The sequence below is a fragment of the Gekko japonicus genome, unplaced genomic scaffold, assembly GCF_001447785.1.
Source record: "Gekko japonicus isolate JY-2015 unplaced genomic scaffold, Gekko_japonicus_V1.1 scaffold1043, whole genome shotgun sequence".
NCBI lineage: Eukaryota > Metazoa > Chordata > Lepidosauria > Squamata > Gekkonidae > Gekko > Gekko japonicus.
Genome location: NW_015160241.1, coordinates 439126 through 453471, shown reverse-complemented (window position 1 = coordinate 453471; position 14346 = coordinate 439126). Strand labels below are relative to the sequence as shown.

Below are 14346 nucleotides of genomic sequence, written 5' to 3'. Positions count from 1 at the left end.
CACATCTGATTAATAATACGAATAGATTAAATGTCAACATATGAGATCACAGATCTTCACTTAGCTTTCTTCTTAGCTTTGGTTTTCTTCTTCTTTTGCCAAGGGAGATTTACTTTAAATGTTTTAGGTGCCGCAGTTCCTAAATCCGAGTCAGAGTCAAAGATTTCACCCAAAGACACGGAAGTAGCTGTAGAAGATGAACTATCTGTATCGGATTTCTGTTTGCTGTTTTTTTTCCGTTGCCTTCTCTTCCTCTGTTCCGTTTCTTTGTTTGGTTGAAGATTGTTGTTGTTTAAGAAAGAGATCTGCTTTTAATAGAGTCAATCTTTTCCTTCTTCTCCTTAAAATTGAATATAAGTCCTTCTGGAAAATTCCACCTGTATTGGATATTGTTCTTTTGGAGGAAAGTTGTAATATTTCTATACTGTTTCCTTTTCTTGCGTATTTCATATGCAACATCTTTCAATATTTTTATCTCCTCTTCTTGAAATTTAACTGTTGTTGCTGTAGATGCTTTAAGTCTCTTATTGACCTTTTTGCAATTTTTTACAAAAAATTCTCCTGGGAGATTATTATTTTTTACAAACTCTGAATAGGTTCTGTAAATCATATCAATATCTGCTTGTATTAATTCAGGTTTGCTTTTGATTAAGGGGGCCATTGCTTCGCTTATAATTTCTCTTAAGTTCTCATCTTTTTTTCTCTGGCACCCCCTTGAAATCTCAAGATGAAAGAAGATCTTTCCATTTGTAGCTGTAGAAGTTGTTGCTTTTCAGAAGTTCTTTCTTTTTTCACCTTGTCCATTCAACCTTTTTTTATCTTTTTGGCTGACTTCTCTGATCTGACTGCAGTTTCCTTGAGCTCATTCTGTAAAGTGTCAAAATTTTGATTGAGGTTCGTAAGCTGGTCCAGCAGAGGGTGCATGGTTTCGGAAATTGCAGTAGCTAACTCACTGGTATTTTTCGGTCTTGTGACTGGTGATGCTGTACTGGCATTTCCTGTAGAGCCTCTGCCTCTGGACGCCATTTTACTCCCACGATGAGACACTGTTTATACTTCGGTAAAAGTTTATAAAAGTTCTGAGATCTTTTCTATGTTGTAAATGATTAGCTCAGATGTATTCCGCTTGGAATAGAGTGTTAATCGCCTGGGTCTGGCAAGCTTCTACGCTGCAATTTCGCTACTGGGTAGGGTTCTTCCTCCGTGAGTCCCCCCCCATTTCTTTGAAGCTAAGCCGGTTCACTGTGCCGATTTCTTCCACCACCCTTTTTATATATGTATTTCTTTTCGCCACTTAACTCACTGTTTAATTGCTGGATCGCTTTTTCTCGTAGATTTTCTTTTTAGTTAAATTCTTTTATTCTCTGGTCCAGTAACGTCTCTGAGCGCCATTGCTGGCCTCGGGACCGCGGGACCTATTGGAGCAGAAAGGAGCACTATGCCCCCAAGCTGAAACTTCGGGAGCGGCCCCTTCGGCACTCCAGGCTAGAAGCTTCATGGGGAGGTCGGGACCAGCCGATCCTCCTCCTTGGCGCCCTGATCTGACTCGCCCCCATCAGAGCTGGATGGGGTACTACCGTCGCGAGTCGCCGTCCACCGGAAGTCCTTGTGTTCAGTCTCAAGGAGACGGAGAGCTAGAAAGCTGGTGTGATACAGTGGTTAGACTAGAGTAGGACATGGGAAAACCAGGTTCCAGTCTCTACTTTGCCATGGAAGTCTACCGGGTGACCATCACACTCTCTCAGACTAACCCACCTCAAAGGGGCATTGTGCAATTAGGGTGGAGGAGGGGAGAAGGGAGTATGATGCGATAAGGTGCTTTGGATTCTTATTAGGGAGGAAAGCAGGATATAAATAGATTTTTTTTAAAGGAGTTTGTACTAAGGAGACCACAGTATAGGTGGTAGTGGCTACAAGCATGGACAACTTCAAAAGGGAATTAGATAAGCATATGGAGCAGAGGTCCATTGGTGGCTATTAGCCACAAGGTATAGATAGGGATTTTGGGGGAAGTGATGCTCTGTATTCTTGGTACTCAGGGGGGGGGCAACAGTGGAGGGCTTCTAGTGTCCTGGCCCCACTGCTGGACCTCCTGATGGCACTTGGTATTTTTGGCCACTGTGTGACAGAGTGTTGGACTGGATGGGCCATTGGCCCGATCCAACATTGGCTTCTCTTATGTTCTTATAACTACTAGACTTCAGAAAAATGGAAAAAAACATTTGGAGTTCACAATTCCAGACCTTTGCTTTTAGCTTAATAATTAATTAATTACACTTACATAATAAGACTATGGGCATCCATTAATAACTCAATCTCTTCTACGTCTAGTAGTAGTTACATAATATAATGTAATTGTTATTTTGATATCATCTCTGCCTGGAGTACTCTATAAAGTTAAAAAAGTGTGGACACACTTACCAACAGACATCACTGCAATGAAAGGAATCACCTTTCCAATCTTGGCCATAAGCCACTGTGAACTTTTATAGCACACATCCCAACAAAACAAGTGGGAAGTATATAAGGTGTCTCACTAATGTTTACTATTACACACTTTAAATTACCCTTCTAATCAAAGCCTGAAACCTGGAACAGAAACACACAAACAAAATGAAAATGTACTAAAATTTAATCATTCATAAAAGCTGTAATTTAATCTGTGACAGTAAAACACAAGAAGCAATATTAGAGTTGGTTTAGTATATTATATATTTCAGCTTTCAAAGCCATAGAAATCAGTTATCCCAGTTTTTTCCTATAAAAGACCCATTTTTTTCCAAAGCATTATGCACAATTTTAATTAGAATATAATGGCAGAATGAAAATAATGATATTCCGTAACTTTTTAAATATAAAATGGAGTCAATGACTTGGAAAGTTATTTGCTGCAGTGAGTTCAAAAGGTAAAATTTGTTATATCATGACAGATATAAAGTATTAATTGACTGACCTTTTTTAGTGCTTGATGGGAGAAAAATTATGGTAAGAGGTCATTATGAAATTATAGTAGCAATATCTAACATCTGAAATGCATCCATGCTCTTTGTATAATCATACAACTAGAGTCAATTATATTTATCACATCTGTTAACTGCTATTGCAAAGGAGAAGGACTATTGTCTTTAATTTCCAAGAGAGACACACAGAGCAATTTTCGTTTCTTTTTTCCCCAGGGACCTTTGTGCAAACCATTATAAGATCGAAATTCTTCACATAATATATAAAAACAGGAGAAGCCTCTTCAGATATGTCATTAATTGGTGGTGTAGTCATTTGAAGTCTGGAATGCTGGCACTTTCCAAGTTAGGCAACAGTTCTTCATTCCTGCAATCCTGGGAAATGATAGAATTTAGGACAGATTTTTATTTTTTAAAAAACTTAAGGATACACAGAACTAAAGGTACTCTCTCAGTATATTCTTAGAAAGAATGTTCCTTGTGGCAATTTATTTATTATGGAAAGATATTTCACTGTTTAACTGGGCTCAAATCCAAGCACTCCACTATTTTTAAAGGGATGATATAATTGCAAACTGGATTACTCAGACTGCTTACAAGCTCTCTAGGCAGTGGCTTCGATTTAGCATGAGTGGAGTGGTGCGTGGTGAAGAGAGCTCTCCCGCATCCCTCTTTCCTACTGCAGCCCGCTGTCCCCAAAATGTAGGTCCTTGAGGGCTGGTGCTGTGCAGTGCTGAAGTGGAATTGGCTGTGGAAGGGGGAATTAGGGAAAACTGCCCCCTCCTTTTCTGCGGGTTGAAGTGGCTTCTGCCAAAGGAAAGCACGCCTAGGACACAAGCCAAAGGTTTGTATGTGGGGCGGGGGTGGGTGGGTGAAGAGAGAACAGAGAAGAGAGCACAACTGCCAAGTCATAAATTAAAGAGTACACCACAAGTTGGGATCAGTGTCCTCACCGGCAACGCTCCCTCTAAGCTGTGGAGTCCTGTGAGCAAAAATCCTACTTTGCGAGCTACCGGCATTAAAGTTGTGAGCAGGTGATTTAGCTATGGCATAAATTAGTTTGCTCTGGAGCCATCCTTCCTGAGCTAAGACAAAAAATTTGTGAGCCAGAGGCTAAAAAACTGTGAGCTAGCTCACACTAACTCAGCTTAGAGGGAACATTGGACTCCTCACCCTGCATCAGATGTAACACATTCTCATGTGAGTTGTGAGTTTTCCTCAGTTCCCAAATTGCATACATGTGCACAGAACTGTGGCATGAGAGGAGGCTCTGTTGTGCCCTGCACCATTTTCCCAATCTGAAACAGTCTAGCAGAGTGCTATTTGGAGAAACCCATGTGTGCAAACAGCCCCCTAGGACCATTGCAGATTAGGAAAACAGTGAAGAGGATGCAGTCTGTTCTCCACATACACCTTGGTCCTGATCACATATGGGGGAATTCAGGAGAGCTTGCATGTCCTGTGTGACTGTGTTACATCTGACACAGGGAGGGGGCCCCAGGTAATAGACAAACTGGCACTCACACCAGCACCAAGAGAGATAAAACTAGACATCAAATACTAATGAGTCAATAAATAGGTACTTCATCATTACAGGAAAATGTGTGTGCAGACCTCAATAGAGACAGAGATGCCATACTATCACTCAAAATCTGTTCCAGACACTATCTGTACCAAACACTATGCCTTTTAAAGCCACAACAATACCATGTACTTTGACCCTATTCTCTATGTAGACATGTACAGACAAGGAAACTACACACATTATTGCCCCTCCTCACAGAGCAGCACCCCAATCTCTTAAGAACAAGGGAAGACCATCTGGCTTTTACTGTCCGGTGAACATCAAGATCTATTAGCGTGGAGAGGGGGAGAAAAGAAAGGTGAGCCTCTGTTGTGTGGGTTTTTCCCCCCTTGTGGGAAATTATGTGTTATAGAAAGCTATGAGCTGAAGTAAGAGCTAGGTGGCTCCAGCTTCCTCTGGAAAGGTGGTACTTGAGAAAGGGAACTAGCAGGGAGCATGAAGCAAGAATGAATCATCTGTGAACTGCTCGGCCTTGTATCAAGCTTACAGTGTGGGAGAGTTTCCTATTCAAGCCTTGAACCCTGAGGGAAAACTAAGTGTGGTTCTTTTTGAGAACGAGTAGGGCACAGAATGCTTGGCCAAATTACACAGGAAGGTTATTTATAGAATGTACCCAAAACTTGGAATGCTTGGCACTCTTTGCCAAAGGAACCCAGGCACCCTCTGCCCCAAAGCCTATGAGCGTCTGCACACCACACACAGCAGTCAGGCCACGAAGTACCACCACAAGGCCAGGAAGGCCACAACATTCGAGCAGAGATTTCAGGGACCAAAGAATAAATCCCATGTTCTGGACAGTTGCTCACCTGGCTCAGAGCTGCTGCAGGCTGTGGGTCTAAAGCAGCAGACATGATTTCTTTTTAGGCTTCTTCTTTTCCACTGGTGTTTTTCTATTTATCTGTCTCACGAGATCATAAAAGATCTGGGAGAAAAATCAGAAAAGCAGGAGTTAGAGAACATCTACCTCTTACACAATCCTATGCTGTGGTATAAAGGTTTTCGGTGAAATTAAAGGTGAGAAATAAATGGGGGTGACAGGAAGAGAGAGAGAGTGTGCCAAAAGCTCACATGCACTGAAATCTTCTTGGCATTTCCTTAAGTAGAATCTGGGTCAGGCACTTTTAACCTCCTGTCCTAATAAATGCAAGACTGTCCTAATTTATTCTTAGAAAGGCCTGCTTTCCTGATGTGGCTTCCCCAACTATGGTCTACTGCAGCTTCTTTCCTGTGGTTGCAACAGAAAGACAGGAAATGGTTTAAGACGTGCTACCTAATGAAAATCATTTCAGTACAAGGATAACAAGATTCTGTGCACATCTCATACACTGGATGTGTTAAGCACAATGTTGTCACAGTTGATGATCACAAATACCCATGTAAGGTTTGATCATTTAATTGTTGTGTAGACCGGACTTGAACAGAACAGACTCCTGACCAGTGTTCCCTCTAAGCTGAGTTAGTGTGAGCTAGCTCACAGTTCTTTAGCCTCCAGCTCACACGTTTGTCTTAGCGGGACCTTATACAGTTCCGCAGGGCCTGCAAGACGGAGCTCTTCCACCAGGCTTTTGAGTAGGAGCCACCGCCGCCACTATTCCATCACTGAGATACCACTTATCATCTACCCCTATTACTGGGGGGGGGGGTAGATGCCACCCTGGCAGAGATGGGAAAAATATCACTCCTGGTGCTCACGCCATTTAATAAAACTGGCCGTCAATGTGGGATGTTGCATATCTTGGGAGATTTAATGCAGAATAGTAGAGCACCGAATTTTATCATGTATATAACATTGCTTTATTGTTTTTAATCGGCATGGCCGCTTGTCAGCCGCCCTGAGCCATTTGGGTAGGGCGGGATATAAATCCCAAAAATAAATAAATAAATTAGCTCAGGAAGGATGGCTCCAGAGCAAACCAATTTATGCAGCAGCCAAATTGCTCACTCACAACTTTAATGCCAGTAGCTCATAAAGTAGAATCTTTGCTCACAGGACTCCACAGCTTGGAGGGAGCAATGCTCCTGACTGCTTAAACCATTGGAATTGTGTAACTGGGGTGTGTGTGTGTCCTGTAGTGTTCTTTCTGGTCTCCTATGCTGTTGAGCCATCCAGATATCTGGCACGAAGTGTTATTGTACGCTGAAGACCCTCAACTCCAGGGGCAAATTGGCCATTATGAGCACTGATGGCCTCCCATCCCACCATGTCCTGTAGTGTTCTTTCTGGTCTCCTATACTGTTGAGCCATCCAGATATCTGGAACGGTCCAGGCCACCCAGTTGAGTAGGAAGGTTGCCTCTTCCCCTCTTCGGGGGGTAGGGCAGGCAGACTGCTTCTCCCTCCCTCAGAAGGGGCAGGGCCCTTTTCCAGGGTCATTTTTTCCTCCCCAGCCTTGTCCCCCAATTCTAGGAGAGTGAATTTGGTGATAAGCGATTTTGAATTGATTGTGTTGTGAACTGCCTTGGAAATGATCCTAGGCAGTAGCATAAATGAGCTAACAAATTCAAATACTTTTTGTCCAGCAGATGAAAGAGTATTAGTAATAGCCTCAGTCTAGTTTTGTAGATTCTAAGCAATTGTTCATATATAAGCCACGGGCAGTGTAGCATCCAAGAGGTCCCTACTCTGTTTACAGCCTATTTATCCTATGGCAGAACATAATGGCTCAGCTCTTAGGTTTAGTGAAAAATCTGACTATCAGTAATGGCTGCCATTAAGCCCTAAGTGTTGTCATGCATATTATGCTTACCTGCCATTTATATGTAGGGCTCTTACATGAACAAAGATGTAACTTATATGTGTGTGGAGAGCAAACATTTCCAGAGACCTTCCCCCCATTTCCAGCTGTGCACTATCTTGCTGAACCAGGAGCAAAAGGCTGCTTTGAAAACATATCTTTGGCAACGTTAACTTTATAGGAATGCTAATACACTACTCAGCGTGATGGAAAACTCCACTTTCCCCAGCCCTGTGTGGTGAAATCCTACAGTTCTTTGTGAACTGCAGTATCTGGATATTAGATACAACCCTGATATTATATTTTTTCAGAAGACTGAAGAAGGGCCAAGCACTTAAAAAAAGGAAAGATAACGCCAGTACAATCACTAACTATAAAAGCATTTTGGTTTCTCACACTTGCTCCCCATTGAGTTTACAGTTACACAGTTTTATGCTGTCAGCCTAAGGCAAAACCATCAGCTTGTCCTCTGGTAAGGTCAACTTGCCTTCTTGCTAGATTCTTAACAGAGCTTAGAGATCAAAGATTGCAACAGAAAGGAGGGGGGAAATTTAGGAAGAATCTCAGTGTGATTCTTTTTGCAGACAGAAGACATCTACCTTTTTTGTGTGAAGCATGACTCAAATTGAGGAGGCAATCACCTATCGTTTTAGTCCCCCAAGACTTTTACAGTCATAGTATTACCTGAACACATTTAGGTGAAGCACAAAACTATCAGAGCTGGGCCACAAGGCCATTACTTAGGTTAAAACGCAGCATCTACTGCATTTTAGGTTAAAATACAGCATCTACTCCTCATAGTACTCATGTACATAGAAATTCAGCTGGCTGACTAATCAATTCTCTGCCACCAGGTACCTTCAGCACTGAAGGGAGAATCACCTTCCAATATGTACTGAATAGGGTATATCCTTGGTTGTTCACTATGAGGTGCAGAGAAGAGAAGAGAAAAGAAAGAGGCAGATCCAGGATTGCTAACAAGTGATAAATGCTATTAATTCTATTTTACAGATAATAGAACAGAGACTTCCTCAAAGACATTCAGGAATGCATCCCTGAGGCATGACTTCAGTCCTGCATCCTGTTCCCCTGCACCACACTGGCTTTTATCCCCCAAATGATCTACACAAGCACAAAGCACTCTTTGCTCAGCTGCTGTACCAAAGGGTATGGCACCTGCTTTTGGGAGCAGCTCCTTAGTAGGTCTATTTCCAATAGCATTCTGGTAGGTGACGTTAAACCAACTAATCGAGTTTCTAATGCTATGCACAAAAAGTATTCTCCTATGCAAGTACAGCTTCTGTCATCCTCTTCTTGCAGGAGGTAGAGTATGCCCCCCCCACTACTGACAGCATTGGTATATACCTGTAAAATCCTCCACAAAGAATAATCAGAAGCTAAACTGGTACTATTAAGCTGGTGTGTGCTCCACTGTGCCACCATCTAGCCATGTTACTATCTATGCACTGTCCAGAGTTTTAGAGCTGGTATAAATGTGCCTTAACACGTTTTATTAGGTTTGATCAAACATGATCCAGCAGCACTTGTTACGGCAGATAAGCACTCACTGCAGCTTTTAAGCAGAAAGCACAAAATTTTCTTCTCTCATTCAAATGGCCACTTGTTTCAAAACCTGGTTTCTGTTTCAATGTATATTGTCCTGCTCTCCACAACTAGAGAATGGCGGGTGCAGCAGACAGCAGTAAAGCTGTCTCCCCATTCCTTTACTTGGTAAGGCTACCACACTAGTATAGCAGGATCTCAGGCGACTGCAAAGTACCTGCAACAGCTCCTGCCTTTGGGCATCTAGTTGAGGAGTGCAACAAGACCCCACCCACATTAATCCTTAGATAGAATATGTATTTTCTTAACCTCAAAAGAAGACTTGAGCTCAAACAGGGTTCCTTTTTACAAAACATTTCATGCTTAAATACTTGTGGGTATTCCCTTATTTCAATTATTTTGAACATGACCAACAGCAAAATATTCACCTCCTTTACAATGATACTTGTCATATTAAAAAGAGGCCAACCACAATTCTACGTGCAGTGAGAAACACCACTCCTCTGAAAAGTAAAACAAGGATGACTGCAGACCATATATTGCCTCTGTTAAAGGGGCTGTTTCAGCCCTACTAAGAGCATGCCATGGAAGACATATATTCTAAATCTTCTCCATTTGAAACCAATAATCTGAATGAAGGCCAGAGTTTTCCTAACCAGATCTTTGTACAGAAAAGGGGAACCGTCTAGTGAAATGAAAGAGCTGAAGTTCTAAAACATCACAAGGCATTTGATGAACTGAGCTTTGACTCACAAAAGCTTACACCCTAAATTTTTTTGTTGGTCTTTAAAGTGCTACAGCACTTGAGTTTTATTTTATTACTTGAGTTTTGTTTTACTACTGCACCCTAACATGGCTACCCACCGTGGAACTGAAATATACCAAGATGTTCCAAATGCAGAGACTGCTGTTAAAAGCATGTAGCATATGCAGTTCAAGGAAGATGCATGGAAAGCCCTCAGACTGCAATCCAACAGCCAAAACAAAGAGTCCTGAGTTGCTGCTTTAGGCAACTGCCTCTCCGTAGGTTGGAAATCTCTGCTTAGGCAGCATGTGCCGTTCTCCCTTTGTTTTTCTTTAGGTTCTACTGTCCAGGTTCTACTTAGATGCTGAAAAATGGAAGTTACTTGTTACTTCCATGAAATAAGGTAGCTATCACAGACCTGGCACAGTTGTAAGAAAACACAAAGATCAGCTGACAATTGGTTCCAACAAACAAACAAAAAGCAGAAGAGCACCACCAAAACAGCCACATTGACCACTTCTTCCAGATCTAACAAATGATCACTAATCCATGATTCACTAACTGAGGATGGTCACATAATTTATGGGTTAAGGTAATGGATGCGAAAGAGCTACCACCAGGTAACAAAGGAACGGCATTCCCTCATTTGGCTGAGCTCCCTAATACATTAAAATGCTTTGGGGAAATACTAAGAAGTTTCCTTAGTTTCTTGAATGTTCATTATGGCTGAGAGTGAATTGTTTTATTTAGTACTGCATTCACCTCATATTTTAACTACTATTAGCTTATTTGGGCTACTGAATTTCAGCTAATAAAGGCCTTGAAGATGCCATACTGAAGGGTCTTGGAGAAGATGCCATACTTGCTGTACCCAGGGCTACTCTCAGTGACCACTTACTGCTAAACCAAGAACCTACTGGTCCATCAGCTTCAGTGATTTCCATTTTCCAATCCATGGTTTTTAAAGCTATGTCAGCAAGAACAGTTTTTGAAGAAAGTGGTACTTGAGAATACCACAAACAGTTCACTCAGTTAACAGCTCAATCAGATGCTGGACACTAATTATTTCAGACTGCTGGTAAAAACATTTTTATCTTCTTAAGCAGGCATTAACTTTCCTGAAATGTAAGGATGTGGCAGATTTGTCCACTGCAGTTTAAGGGAAACACAGACTATGGGAGGAGAAAAGTTTTCCCTAAGAAATACTTACTGGCCACCTTTTTCACCCATTTCCTTTGCCCCTCTTTTCCCTAGCTTCAGCACTATTTTTAGGTGATTAGACAATTCTTCCTTCCAAGGATTCTAGCCAATCAGGGATCACATAATGAATGTGATGGCATTACACAGCTAAATTGGGTCATGTGATGGTATCACTGAGGGCCAACAAAGCTGATGATGAAGACAGTCAGTGTGGTACAGTGGTCAGAGTGTCAGACCAGGACGTAGAAGGCCCAGGTTCAAATCCTAACACAGCCATGACTCCTGCCTCACTCTTCCTGCGGGACATTGTGCCGGTCAGAACACCCTCAGCCTTATCTAACTCACAGGTTATTAGGAGGATAAAATGGAGAAAAGGAGAATGGTGTGAGCCGCTGGGGAGAAAGGAGGAGCATATATGAAAATAAACATATAAATAAAGGCAGTGCTTCTTGGATTGGTTTCAGAGGCTGTAACAGGATCACTGATGGGGCTCATTGACGGGGCAAAAGTTTCTCTCCTTTTGGACCAATCCCTGAAAAACTGCTGGGGGGGGGGGAGCCACTGTCAAATATACAGTAAATGTTTCAATTTTCAGCTTAGCCCTACTGTCTTTTAATTCCATCCTCCATTGATATCCCCACCTCTATATACTGATTTTGCTTATATCTATTTAGATGCCAGTCCCTATCAATTACATCATGAAGTTTCTTCCTTTCACCTGTGTGCTTAATAGCTTGTGTAATCTCTATATATGGAGCCAGTTTATTTTCAAGAGATGTATTTCAAGTGCTCTGGGCTTTGTGATATTAAAAATGTAATGCATGGCACACCTGTTTACACAGGTGCTTGCCAAGCAAACATGACAGAAACCACTTAAATCTTACATTTAGTCCCTCTGTAAAAGCACAGCTATCCTGAGTTGGAGGAAGAGTTCTGGTCTAAAGGATTAGTTTTCTCCAAGGCAACACGATAGCATAATGAACCTGATATTGACAGATCAGGGGAGTTAAATAGCCACACCCTCTATTATGACTGCAGGACCTTTGTACTGCCCATGTGGCAAGTCTCACCTTTAGTAGGCACAGTTTTGTAACTAACGGCAATGACAATGAAGCAAATAGCATCCTTTCTGAACAGAGCAATCAAAAGATTGGTTTTTCAGAGTTGCAAATGGCTGCTCTCATGGGACTTTAGAATCATCTGTATTGGGGACAATATAAACTGAAGACTATCAACATAATGCGCATGCTGCCTTCAGAAAGATCAACCAATAGTTACCTCATTAACATTGATTTTAGACTTTGCAGACGACTCTAGAAAGGCACAGTTACACCACTGTCTTGCTAAGTTCTGTCCCTGTTCTTTGCCAACTACACGCTCATCTTCCAGGTCACATTTATTGCCAACCAGAATCATTGGAACCTGTGTGGGGAGACAGAAAAGAAAAACTGAGATTATGAATATGTGCTTAATCTGGACCGCACATATAAATACTAGACAAGTTACCAATCTGAAAGAAGTTGTGTTTAATCACAGCTGAAGTTTTCCTTGCTTCATAGCTTTCATGTGTTTATTTTAAATCCAGCAACTTCCACAACATTGTTTTCTACCGACCAATACAAGTTCTACAGTGTCCTGATGCTTAAAATAGGAAAACTAGGAACTGTAGTATCAGAAGCTCCAAAGAACGTTTAGTTAACCGGAGAATGAATTATGTATCTGCAAGAGAAGTAAACAACACCCTTGCCATGACAACACTGCACTGAAAATTAAATGTTCACCTGGCAAGTTGAGACAGTGTACCGCAGTAGGCGATCCTCTCGCCTATGTTGTCTAACATCTATATGCGCCCCCTGGCCCAACTGGTCTGGGAGTTTGGGCTGGGCTGTCACCAGTATGCTAATGACACCCAGCTTTATCTGTTGATGGACAGATGGACTCCACCCCAGATACTGTGGACAGGGCGCTGGAGGTGGTGGCTGGGTGGTTATAGCAGTTGATGCTAAAGAGATTTGCACAGCATCTTCTGGTGATTTGGATGCCTTATTGACCATCTAGCCAGCACCCATGCAGGAGGCACTCTGGACTACCATGAACTGGCCTGCCATCTTATTCTGAATTGGTTTTAAACTGGATCTAAACTGTACACTTTAATATTGATTTTACTGTGAAATGACCTGCTGTGACCCACCCTGAGCCCGCTTGATGGGGATGGTGGGATATAAATCAAATCAATCAATCAATACATATTGTGTTCCGAATTGACAGCTTTCTAACAAGCTTTTCCAGGTTTGCCAGGTTTTCTAGGATGCCATCTTTGGGGTAGAAAGACCATGCCTTTAAACAAGAGGGAGCACTGTCCCATCAGACTGCCCTCTTCCAGAACCACTAAAAGATTTGTCACAAAAGTTGTCAGAGAAGGATAACACTGGGAAGTACCTGGAAGCCTCATATTCAAATCCCTTGCATTAATATCCCTTTGTGATAGTGGAATAATATGCTACAAAATACCTGAATTGGGGATTAGTTAATTCTCAGTTGGAAAGTGATTAGCCTAGGGACAATCCAGGGACAATCCCCTCCCTTAGCTTAGGGTGCTCTGATTGGTTCAGATCTCTATTTCAGTAAACAGCTTAAAAATTTATAAAGTTATCACCCATGTTAATGACAAAGCAAGCTATGTGATTATGTTCTCTCAACACACCAGAACTTGCGGCCATCCCAAAAAGTTAAGGAGAAACAAAGGGAAGTTTGATGTTTCAGCCACTGTACTGCAGATAAAAACAAGACCTTCAGGTTTTCATATCATTAATTACGCTGTGTGTAATTAACACAGAATTCACTGTCATGTAATGTGGTGAGGGCCACCAACCTAAACTACTTTTAAGAAAGATTAGACAATACATGGAGGTTAGATGCACTGTGCAGGTTAAAAATGAAACAGTGATGTTTCTGAAGCACCCTGTTTCCATCAAGCCCTGCTGGGGAGGTGCTAGCTGGACACTGCTGGAGACAGCACGCTATCCTAGGCTGACCTTCAACCTGCTCCAGCAAGGCAACGCTTACATTCTAATTGTGAATTAGATCAATTTTGGCAGTACACTGGCCATGAAAAGCTTAGCTGTAAAACACTAGCATACACACCCATCCTGTTTCCCCAGAGCCATGTAAAAACACTACGGACAGATAGAAAGCTGCTGATACTGGGTGTGCACATTATTCCATTTCCTGAAATACTGAAACCCACACACACACAAACACAGCTGCAAAGTCTGCATCTTTCAGAGGACACTTCTACTAATAAATAATTACCAACATGCAGTAAGAAATATTGAAACAACTTCAATATTTAAGATTAGCTGTGCAAAAGTAGTTACTGAACAACAGCTCCTTCAAGCAGATTCAGAATTGCTTTTAATATCTGTTTAAGAGAGATGACTGAATTCAAACAACTGATTATAAAACAAAAAGACTGTTTATTATAATGGATACAAGAGGGGGACCCGCGATACTCGCGGGGGGGGGGGAGGGCCCACCACAACAAGAGGTGGGGAGGGGA

At 41.9% G+C, this 14346-nt stretch overlaps 1 protein-coding gene across 1 annotated transcript in view; it reads right to left on the bottom strand.

Moving 5' to 3' along the window:
- Positions 1-2869: 2869 nt before the first annotated feature.
- The window catches only part of RAP1A (RAP1A, member of RAS oncogene family), a 141526-nt gene continuing 130049 nt past the window's right edge, over positions 2870-14346 (bottom strand). The window contains exons 7-9 of the mRNA XM_015413398.1: positions 12066-12209; positions 5352-5467; positions 2870-3335 (exon numbers count right to left, since the gene is read on the bottom strand). Of these exons, the coding sequence (XP_015268884.1) occupies positions 5381-5467; positions 12066-12209 (231 nt within the window). The 3' untranslated portion in view covers positions 2870-3335; positions 5352-5380. The remainder of the gene's footprint in view (positions 3336-5351; positions 5468-12065; positions 12210-14346) is intronic.